The sequence below is a fragment of the Dysidea avara genome, chromosome 3 (assembly GCF_963678975.1).
Source record: "Dysidea avara chromosome 3, odDysAvar1.4, whole genome shotgun sequence".
In the NCBI taxonomy this organism is placed as follows: Eukaryota; Metazoa; Porifera; class Demospongiae; order Dictyoceratida; family Dysideidae; genus Dysidea; species Dysidea avara.
The window spans coordinates 28,314,244-28,326,552 of record NC_089274.1 but is presented as its reverse complement, the minus strand read 5'-3'; the positions used below and the strand labels follow the sequence as shown (position 1 = coordinate 28,326,552).

The 12,309-nt window shown below is 36.5% G+C and overlaps 1 protein-coding gene across 1 annotated transcript in view; it reads left to right on the top strand.

The window, feature by feature from the left end:
• LOC136248451 (transient receptor potential cation channel subfamily A member 1 homolog) overlaps window positions 1-8,782 on the top strand; it is a 66,433-nt gene extending 57,651 nt beyond the window's left edge. Inside the window, exons 14-15 of the mRNA XM_066040231.1 lie at window positions 6,614-6,788; window positions 8,519-8,782. Coding sequence (XP_065896303.1) covers window positions 6,614-6,788; window positions 8,519-8,565 — 222 coding nt within the window. The 3' untranslated portion in view covers window positions 8,566-8,782. The remainder of the gene's footprint in view (window positions 1-6,613; window positions 6,789-8,518) is intronic.
• The last annotated feature ends 3,527 nt before the right edge of the window (window positions 8,783-12,309 follow it).

Below are 12,309 nucleotides of genomic sequence, written 5' to 3'. Positions count from 1 at the left end.
ATAGGTGATTTGTTTGCAGCTGAGCTCTTTACAGAATGGTTTCTTTGTAGCTGAACTCTCTACAAGGTAACTTCTTCTAGCTGATGTATCTACAGGGTCACTAGTTTGTAGCTGAACTCTCTACATGATGATTTCTTTGTAACTGAACTCTCTACAAGGTGATTTCTTCTAGCTGATCTTTCTACAGGGTGATTTGTTTGTAGCAGAACTCTCTACAAGGAAACTTCTTCTAGCTGATCTCTCTACAGGGAGATTTGTTTGTAGCTGAATTCTCTATACATGATTTGTTTGCTGCTGAATTCTCTACATGATGGTTTCTTTGTAGCTGAACTCTCTACAAGGTAACTTCTTCTAGCTGATCTCTTTACAGGGTGAATTGTTTGTAGCTGAACGATCTACAAGGTAACTTCTTCTAACTGATCTCTCTACAGGGTGATTTGTCTGTAGCTGAACTCTCTACAAGGAAACCTCTTTTAACTGAGCTCTGTACAGGGTGAATTGTTTGTAGCTGAACTATCTACAAGGTAACTTCTTCTAGCTGATCTCTCTACAGGATGATTTGTTTGTAGCTGAACTATCTACAAGGTAACTTCTTCTAGCTGATCTCTCTACAGGGTGATTTGTTTGTAGCTGAATTCTGTATAGGTGATTTGTTTGCAGCTGAGCTCTTTACAGAATGGTTTCTTTGTAGCTGAACTCTCTACAAGGTAACTTCTTCTAGCTGATGTATCTACAGGGTCACTAGTTTGTAGCTGAATTCTCTACATGGTGGTTTCTTTGTAACTGAACTATCTATAAGGTGACATCTTCTAGCTGATCTTTCAACAAGGTGATTTGTTTGTAACTGAAGTCTCTACAAGAAAACTTCTTCTAACTGATGTCTGAACAGGGTGAATTGTTTGTAGCTGAACTCTCTACAGGGTGATTTGTTTGTAGCTGATCTCTATACAGGTTACTTATTTCTAACTGATCTCTTGAATTCTGTTCAGGGTGACTGCTCTATTAGGATGACTGCTCTATTAGAGTATCTCGATCTCGCACTTGCTACACCAAGTTGGATTTCGTGTTATAACTCCGTGGCTTTAAGTCTGATTTTTCTACACCATTGAAGAGCCTTTCTAAGATGATAACTCCATCTGTACAGCGATTTTCAAAGCATTACCCCAAGTGGTTTATCTGGTAGGCGTGGCAAGCATAATAATAATAATAATAATAATAAAATAAATTTGCTAATCTCGATTGCGTAATTGTTACACACTGTTGATTTTTTTGCTGTATCTTCCTGGTTTTTAGCTCGATTTCTTTCAAACCACAAAAGGTTTGAGGTTCAATAGTTAACTATTCACCCACCGATTTTCAGCTTCTTCCCATACGCGGTTTACCCTGTAGGCGTGACAACATATTGGTGTTATTTTTCGTGCATAATCGCTCATAACTCTTTGCCTGTTTATGGTATTCCAGCCAAAGTTGGTACAGAGATGCGCCGTTATACCCCCCTTCTGTGTGCCAAATTTCAAGGCAATCGGATATGGCGTTCGCGTTGTATAGCAGTTTTTGTAAGTGTGCGAAACGAGGAAGAAAAATAAGAAGAAGAAAAAAAAAACAAAGAAACTAAGCCAATTTTTGAAGTCGCATATCTCAGGAATGCCTGAAGCGATTTCGCTCAAATTTGGAATGTGGAGTACTGAAGTTGGAGGGAATGTACACAGCAAAATTTGTCTTGTTTCATCAAGGCAGCACAGAGCTACGGAGGTGCGAAAATTGCGTTTTCTTTCTTCCTGTCAATATACTCACGGGGTTGCGCGCCGGCTTCTTGGGCCGCACGACACACTACCGTGTGACTTGATATAAAGAACCTTGCATAGGAGGATCGAAGCAAAAGACAGTTATATAAAAGCCATACAGAATGTAACTGTTCTATATTGGGCAGTTATAGAACACTTTGATAGACCCACAGTTCTATATGTGACCGTCTCAGCAAAAACCCGTCTAGTTCGCACAAGCATGCGTATTGAGAAATCATAATTTAAAAATAGTTCATAAAATTATGCATGCTACAAGAAAAAATACCCAAGTTTTTATTGGGCCAGTACTCGAAGAAGGAAGACTCAAATCGATTAAAACTATTATACCATCTTATTCGCCTGCTCATGGAGAGTTTGAAAATCTTTGTTTCGTTTTTGTAGCTTCAATGGTATGGGTATCACGTGCGTTTGTTTATGATGTGGTAAACGTAAACAAGATCGTCATCGTTTCTTCTACCAAACCGCCTTCATACGCCTATGCGCAAGTGACTGCAAGGATAAAACTATACCTTGGTTGATCTGCCAATCCATGGTGAACATTGTAAGCCAAATTCCAACTTTGTAGACTAATCCAAACGGAAGTTATGGCTGCGAATGCAAGCACCTGTAGTTTATTTTTAGTATAGTCACTGTACAAATCGATTTCCTTGTTCTTCCTACTTTCTAGCGCTGTAATTTCAAAACTACAGACCACAGAAGGCTGAAACTTTGGTGATCCATTCCTTGGACACTGCAGATAATGGCGAGTGAATAAAAAATTTTTTTTTAATTGTGCGAACTAGTTGGGTTTTTGGCGAGACGGTCACATATGTAAGAGTTAAAGCACTGCCACAAGTGCTATACGTCAAATGTGGCACATAAAAGAGTGGGCAAGAAACAAATATAGCACAAGGCAAAGCCGAGTGCTATATTTCATCTCTAGACCACTTTTTGAGTGCTATATTTGACGTATAGCACGAGCCTAGGCAGTGCTTCAACTGGTATAGCTTGAGGTACACACAAAACAATTAGAAACTCATGGAGTAGTATAGAATAGGTATTGCACCTGTGTTGCACCTGCATTAGACGAGAGGATGAGTCTAGTCAGTCTTCTCAACGACTAAAAAGTTTTTGATTGTGGTACTTAGTAAGCATATTTCCATGATATTCCTAGGAGTCGTTCATTTATGTGAACAGAATGTAGTAAGAACATTCACTGCTGCTGACCACAAGCAACCATCATAGAAATCTTCGAGTATGTCTATAAATTAAATCGAGTAGTTTTGCTCTTACTGGTTGGGTTGACTGGTCAGCCAGCCAGTGCAGGCTATCAGCATAGATTGGCTTGGTTGATTGGTTGTACTGGCCAGAATGAGTGATTTATCACTCAAAACAAGCTATTAGCGCCTGACAGTTCTATAACTACCTGCAGTATTGGGTGTAACGCGTTACATAATATTATTACTTAATGCAATAATGAAGTAATATAACGCGCAACATTTCTTATCCTAGTAATATCTAACAGATAGTTAGTTTACATAAGTAATGTGTTACTAAAGTAGCACACTACTACTCGTTACTGTAATATTATTACCTAACGAAGTACTAAAGCATTACTTAACTAGCAGGTTATTGTAATATTATTGCCTAACGAAGTACCTATATACATTGTGAAATATGTAATATAACATATTACTAGTTACTTTTAAACTGAAGTAATATATAACTGTAACGTGTTTAATCACAGTGGCAATGACGAGTAATAAGTAATATATTACTTTTTAAAAGTAGTGACCCAACACTGACTACCTGATGTAGAACTGTGGGACTATTAAAATATTCTCATTATAAAACAACTGCATTCTGTATGGCTTTTATAGAACCATACCGTTTTTTTGCTTTGATCCTCCCACACAAGGTTCTTTATCAGGTAGTTATAGAACTGCCAGCAGGCTAATGGCCTACTTTGAGGGATTAATCACCCAAATTCTGGCCAGTACAACCAATCAACCAAGCAGAAATTTTGACGTGGAATTAAACTTGGCAATTTGGTGGACGCTTACAAAATCACCAAATTAAAACTCATATTTTAACAAACAGTACAGTAGTACTGTTTAAGTAGAATCCTCCCTAAAATGACGCATGCTGCCTAAAATACCTCCTTTAAAAATCACCCTAGAAACATCTTACATGACAAAAATCACCTTTATAGTCCATCTAAAATCAAATACAGCATTAAAAACAATGAAACATTTACAGGCAGCTGGATATAGTATTTTTTTTAAATCACCAAAACTTGAATTTTTGTCTGCCTGCCTTCCTGCCTGCCTGCCTGCCTGCCTGCCTGCCTGCCTGCCTGCCTGCCTGCCTGCCTGCCTGCCTGCCTGCCTGCCTACCTGCCTGCCTGCTTGCTTATAATATTGCTTGTTAATTAATTAATTTTAGGTCCTACTGTGACTTTTTCAGCAGAAGGGAGGGCAATACACACAGCAGAGATCTTACACAGAATGTGCCCAATCACCTTTTTTGGAATGTGTTGGTTTACAAATGTAAATTAGGTATTATGGCATTTTATTGAGTATACTCTGGTTATTAGGGTGCATGTGCTTATAATTTTCTAAGAAATTGTTTGTAAAATTAACCATATTTGTTAAGCACATGTACTTATGAATGACAGCTAGGAGCTTCTGCTAGAGATCATTTTTTGTGCCTGCCACTTTTTTCAAGCGATTAGGACACCAATAATTAGTAAGTTTCTATCAAGGAAATGGTGAGTCATATACAGCTAGTGTTATTACGTACATACAGACTGCACTATATTTTTAGGTATGTCCCTGAGTTGTACTATAACATTTCAGTTTGTTTTAACAATCTTCTGCTTTCATTTTGTAATTGAGATTGCAGCACCAGCAGCCATTTCAACTTAATAGTAAACAGTTGTCCACTCCAGTATATTGCATATGTGTGCATAACCCTTAAAGACGCATCAGCCACTATAGTGGCAAAATAAAAAAATGTACAGAAAGGCATATTGTTTAAGTAACAACTGTATTGGCTACAAATGTTTCAGATATTAATAATGAAGTAGTTAGTACTGTTTCTGTACTTGTTTCATGGACTTTTTCACTTGATTTCAGTTGAAAATCTGTCCTTGATTGGCAACAATCACCAATAGCTCACTTGAAGGCTCTACTTGTGAAGATGACAACAAGGCAACTGATCTTGAGTGATTTATTGAAATGACACTGTTGGAACAGTGCCACGGTGGACTATTTATTATAGTATTTTTAAAAACTGTTAATTAAAAAAATGAAGTAGGGATCCATGCAATAAAAAGTAGTAAAACAATAGATGAATGATGGTATTGCAGCATAGCTCAGTGGGAAGTCCTACTTTGGCATTGAACAAAATGATTGTTAAAGCTAATGTGCCAAAGTAGGGACTTTCCCACCAAGCTATGTTGTAATACATCATGCATCTCTTGTTTCACTACGTTTTATTGGATAGATCCTTACCTCACTTTTTAAATTAACAATTTTTTTAAATGCTAGTTTGTTTAGTTTTTGAAGCATAGCCATATAGCTACAGTGTATCTTATGACTGCTCTATTAGAGTATCATACATGCATGACTGTTGTATTAGAGTATCTCGAGTCAGACAAGCTAGCTAGGAGTGAGGTCATTTTGTTTACTGTTAAGTAAATAGCTGGATTGTTAAGAGGTGTGGTCTCTGTACTCTATCACTATTAGTCAACTTAAATCTTTATTTGATGGGTGTGGTTGTGAACCTATCACAAACAGGATCCCAATCACGAAGTTGCAGATATCTAGCTAGTATACCTCTTATAGTAGTGCCAGGACTGAAACGGTTCTGAAATCCAACTCTGAAATAATTCTGTGGTGCCTAAATATGCTGCTGAAAGAAAGTGTTGCTATGGAAAATTAACACCTCGCTATGGTTTCGTTGGATAAAGAAGACAAGCAGCCTGGTTAAAGATAAAAGAAAAGACAATGTGCAGAGGGCCTACACTCATTGGAATCCCAAAAGGCACATCCCACTGGTGAGTTTGTTATTGTGGTATAAAATAGTGGCCGTGCGCTGCTTCGTTTGGCCTCTAGCCTTGAGGTAGTGAGACTAAAATTTGAGTTTGGCAATCATTCTATATCCGGCCATCTGTAAGTGTTTTGTTATATTTAAGGCTGTATTATATATTATATGGACTAGTACTATTCCATAAGGTGATTTTCGTAGTGCAAGATGTCTCTAGGATGATTTTCAAAGGTGAAATTTTGGTGGCTTTGGGGCAATCCCTACTTAAACGGTACTACTGTACTGTTTGATATATCAACTTGCAGATCAACAAATAAACTTTATGCACAATTAGAATCTACAGAGTTCGCAAACCTCAAGAATTTCTTCTTAAAACATTATACATGTTACACTGCTGTGTTTAAACCATGGTGAAACTGGTGAAACTTGTACACCATTTTATTCTTTATGTTGTCAGCATTCCAAAAATCTAAATTGCAAGTCTGTGGGACCCCTTCCTTATAGAAGTTATTAATCATGAATATCAATACCCACTATAGTGATTTATGTGGATACAATGCATGCGTTTTGTAAAGGAATTAAGGATTAAAAGGCAATATGCACTTATCAACTATGTGCTCCTAATAACTGGAGTCTACATTTTTTATCAGTTTGATATATCATTTTTTCTCGGCTAACAATTCATGTTTAATTTATTGATATTTGTTTTTTTTTAAAATGTGCATCATATATGAGTAGTCAAACAAGTTTATCTAACATTCTATGTGTTATTATTGTAGGTTGAAAGTCAACGAATTGAGCTTCTCAAACACCCCATTGTGACAAAACTGCTGGATCACAAGTGGAAATCCTTTGGACGTAACTTCTACTTTGTCAACATGTTCACCTATTTGATTTTCCTTTCATTTTTGACTGCTTTTGCCTTGCTGTCACCAACACCAAATAGTCATGATTGTAAGTTAGAATTTTTGCATGTGTGTGTTTGTGCATATGTACAGAGGGACCTCAGGTAATAGAACCCTTGAATGTCCCCAGTATTAGAAAAGTTTGTAAACTTGAAGTTGTAAACTTGAAGTTGTAACAACATAAAGACTACTCTAATAGAACAATCATGTAGAATTATAAATGGTAGTTGGAAACTGAAGGTTCCACTGTACATAAATATTACAAGTTATTACCTTAACTTTTAAAGCACCCCTGCAAGCTAAATATGGGGAAAATAGCACAAGGGAATTTGCGAGAGACTAATACAGCCTAAGGCAAAGCCGAGTGCTATATTCAGCTGAGATTACACCTGAGTGCCATATTGCATAAGCATGTAGAGGTGTACCAATATGGGTTTTTGGCATGTACCGATATCCGATATTGATGCCACCAAAAGAAGCCGATAACCGATAGCCGATCCGATATTTGCATTATAGTTTTAAGCAAACAAAAGTGTACATTTACCACAACATGTACATGTACTCTGCCTGTGGTGGTATACAGCTTGGGTTTCTATTGTGCAATCCAGACAATTAGATACCCACAAACATTTTTATGTACACTCCCATGAAGCCTTACATGCATTACTCCGCATTCTAATGGCTTGTGAGAAAGCTGGTACAGCAAGTTTCCTTGGTTATCCTGTGACCCTTCCTTTTATTACAAAGGTACTCTATAACTGCTTCATTTGTAGAGACTGTGATAAGCTTTCCTGCAACAAACACCAGAATCGCATGTATTTGTATGGCTTCTTGTAGCGTAGCGCTTGTTGCACAGTGAACAATAAGCCACTGGCACTAAAGAGCCACATGGATAACGTAGAAACCAATGCATAATCCGTTTATGTACAAACTATTGCTACTGTATAAATATCGGTAGCAATATCGGTCCTCTTGCTGTTCTGTACCGATACCGATATTGGTAAAAATTACCATATTGGTGGCCAATATTTTAGCTGATCCGATTATCGGTACACTTCTATAAGCGTGGCAGTACTTTAACTGATTTAAAGTGTTTTTTGGTCATCTTTGTTTGGAGCGTTCATTGTGTAGACTCAAACTGCATCGGTTTTCAGCAATCAGACAATCGGTGTCTATATAGTACAAGTTTGGTTATATAAAAAAACACATAGCATCATTTTGGCTACTTCTGGCGATTTAACATGATCAGGAGTGCTGTATTTTCCATACGCAGTGCTTTCAGTAATAATAGCACTTATTCATTTGATCTTCACCCATGCAAATGCTTTAATGTATTATATCCCAGTGAAGCCATACTTCAAAGAATTTACTCGGACAATATGGTAGTATTAGTTAGTAACTACTGTATTGTCTAGTAAGGTGTGAACACCAAATGTGCAATGTTGGCAATCAAAATGCATTGTCAGCATAACATGTTTATGCAAGCTGGATATGAAGCCATATACATAAAGGTGACCACAGTATTTTTCTTGGATATAAGCCTATAGCTGTCGTAGAACGTCTTAGCTATTAACACTCATCCTGGCTTCGCCTTGGACTGGAGTCCATAACTAAAATATTCTATTCCTCCTGTGGTATAACTATAATGTATTAGTATTGTGATTGAGGATTAGAGGCATGAAAGCCTGTGCAATCCTATTTGTGTGCTTATATACGTACATATACATACATACCTTTTAAACCATACAATTTTATTGCTTGATGTTAATTCCCTTGCAGGTATAGGTAAGGAGAAATTTAATGAAGGATTTAAGTACATCAACTGAGATAAGTTAATGATTATGAATGCATTATTATTACTGCATTATTATGCAATTAACTCATCTAAAAGAATTTTTGTGCATATTGTAAATGACTTCCTAGACAACAAGTGAACATAACTAGTTTCAATAATTGATTTAGCTAAGGTTACCTCTTTGTAAAGGACAAAATGTAAAAATACTCTTTTGTGCCTGCCTATAACATAATTACCCCCAATTTAATTATGTACGATAGAAATATACTTTTGTGCAAAGCTTTAGTACTTTCCTTGCTTAGAAACTTTCTCCTTATATATATAGTTACTAGTATTACTTTATTATAATGATTATGTGAGCGGATCTGCAAGAATCCCACATTTTCGAACAAAGTAGATATACTTATAAGTTTTCTGTAAATATTTTATACGTCTGTTTTGTGTCAAAACTGTTTGTTTTGTGTTAGTATTCTCTCAAACAGATGCAAGACATGAGCGCAAGACAAGGCATTGCTTTTGATGTACAGTTCACTCTTGTCTATTTTTCACTTTTTTTCACTTTGCACCAGTCATAGGAAAGACTTTTATTAAATAAACACCTGTGTAGTTTATTTTCCGCATTTTACTGTACTAATTGATCGTTCTGTTGTTATCACTTTGTGGTGCTGTAGTTTCTAAAGCTCTCAGCTGAAACTTTGACTGATCATTCCTTCTGCTATCTAAATGTATTAAAATTTAAAAAGTGTGTAAACATTTGTGGTTTTGCAGGTCCAGTCACATATGTGACCATCTCAGCAAAAACCCAACTTGTTAACACAAGCATGTGTATTGAGAAAAACGAAATTTAAACAAAATTTGTAAAATTATGCATGCTACAAAGAAAAATATGCAAGTTTTTATCAGGCCATTACTTGGAGAAGGAAGACTCAAATTGATTAAAACTATATACCATCTTATTTACCTGCTCATGGAGAGTTCAAAAATCTTCCATAGCTCCAACGTTATGCATGTGACATATGTTTGTTTGCAATGTGGTAAATGTAAACAAGATTGTTGTCATTTCTTCAACTAAACTGCCTTCATACCCATATGCATAAGTGACTACAGGGCTAATATACCTCAGTTGATTTGCTAATCCATGGTGAACATTTCCAAATTGCAACATTGTAGACTAATGCAAATGGTGCAAATGTAAGCACCCGTAGTTTATTTTCAGTATAGTCGCTGTACAAATCGATTGTCTCGCTCTTCCTACTGTTTAGCATTATAATTCCATAACTACTCACCACAGAAGGCTGAAACTTTGGTGATCCATTCCTTGGACACTGCAGATAATGCTAAGAAAATATTTGGAAGTCGTACAAACAAATCGGGTTTTTGCTGAGACAGTCTCATATATATATATATCTACACATTATACTCTGTTATTCACTAGTCTTGTTTCATTTACTAATATTGAAGGCATGGAAAAAAAAATCCTCTTATCAGTTAATGATATCAGTCTGATCATTTTGTGCACATATTAGACTGCAGTACATATAATTATATAGAATGTAATTAGAAATGAGTAAATTTTCAGAGCAAAATAGAAATACATTGATATCCCAGTACATTAACTTGAAATGAAACGTAAAATATTATATATGCATCTAAGATTTGATTAATTGTATTTTCTACATACTTTGCAGCTGACTTTCAGTGTACTTTAGGTGAGTAGTAATTACATATGTATATACTTATATTATTATGCCATGAGATTAGAAGTGTAAACTGGTATATGTTCAATACATGAATACCTATATGTTCAATACATGAATACCTAAAAAATTAATCATAAAGCATGGTAGTACTGTTTATAAGAGATCATGGAAGTCACAAAAATATTGACCAGAAACCACCCTTGCAATACCTTCACAGTATGTACGTACCTTGACAGTATTGGTGACTTACATACTAATGCCAAGCGTAATTCGATAATGGTTAAGACTGTATATGGGCTTGATTTTTTCACTGTTAATCCTGAAAGTTGCTTTTTAGCAAACCGTAGTACGTACAATGCATGCATCATGGACTTATCTTTGTCCTCCTTTTGTGTCTCTTTTTTCACTGACAGTGCAAGATGTCAATTTACGATGTCATGTTATGGCTTTTCTATGCATGGCTGTGTTGACTAGCTATCTGTCGTAGCAAGAGTCCATAATAAGAGAGAGTGTCTTACTTCAATATGCCTTATCAAAAATGAACCCGTTAAGTATAATAGGGCGAACTGGCTTCCTTCAAAGAATTGTTGATTACCTTTATATTATGGCCTCTTGGTGTTAATCTACAAAGTGCACGCCCTGTCATGTGCATCAGTTTTAATGAGTGGCAGTAATTAGGCATGGCGTCGTTGGAAGAAGTAAAGCGAGAAGTAAAGGTACAGATAAGGCAAATACTTGGAGTAATAATGAGAAGTAAGTTTAGTTGCACCAAAAAATTGGTTTGCACTTAACAACTCTGTTCAATATAGCGTGGCGAATGGCGATATCGATGCAGCAGAGTCACAGTCTAGATCCATTGAATGCCTAGTAGAAACTGCTACGGCAATGAGGAAAACTCGTAAAAGGACGATGGATAAATCGAAAAATCCAAGTAACAACGCTGGATAAGTATAAATGTTTCATGAGAAGCGTGTACATGAATTTTATTGCTACCTTTAGAACGGTGAAAAGTGTAGCAAAACAGACTACAGATAGAGAAGCAGACACAGGGTCCACGAAAAGGTACACAAGCCAGTAATGAGCCAGCCCAGATGTCAGAAAGTTCCTTATCTCCAACAAAGAAGAGAAAATCAAAAGCGATGAACCAGAGACAGAGAGAGGAGTTATTGGCATCTTTGAATTCTGTAGATTTCTGTGTTTCAAAGCGAGGTTTGTGTCAAGTTTGATGAACAATTTTTTCCTGAAAAGCTAAAGGAAATTACCAGTATACTTCGTGATACAGAGCAACCCTTTAAGGACATCATTATGATTCACCGACTATGTTTTGTTGGTTTATATAAAGAATGTAAAAAGGGGCCAGACCCATTCTTGCAGTTTCAGTTTCAGTGGCAAAAGTACTGCAGTGCATTCTTACTAGGCAGCCAATATGCCATGTCAGAAATTGGGTTGAATGATTTTTTCGGTTATCAGATTGGTGAATCGCGAGCAATTTGGCTGAGATTCTGTGAAGAGAACGAAGTTCCTGTCCCAGCGAGTAATCCTGTAATGATGACGATACCATCGGCATTGTATCACTGTTTACTTGATCATGTTAACTGTTTCAGTGTAACAGTTTTAGTACCACAAGTTCTACAACACAGGAAACTGATGGAGATGATGTATATTTTTATTTCGGTGGTGCTGCTATATCAGACATGCTGCATCTTCATTACAAACATATCAAGACTTGCAAAGATAGTCAAAGGGATATCTTATCCCAGGAAATATCGATTCTACACTGTATGAATTCCAAGGATAAAGTCAACATACCAAGTTACCTGAAGTATCATGATCAAGGATACATGTATTCACCTGATCCTATATTGATACCATTTTTGAGAGAACTGGATACTGCAGTTAAGGAAATTGTAAATCTTGATGGACTACACCAGGAAGGGGACAATTTAATTAAGGTTAGTTTGCAATTAGACGTCAATAATTGTCAATGACCCATTTCCATCTAGGTAGCACATGAAAGAATACATGGACAGCCAAAAAGTTTTGATGATTTTACAGAGGCATTGTCCTCCAAATCA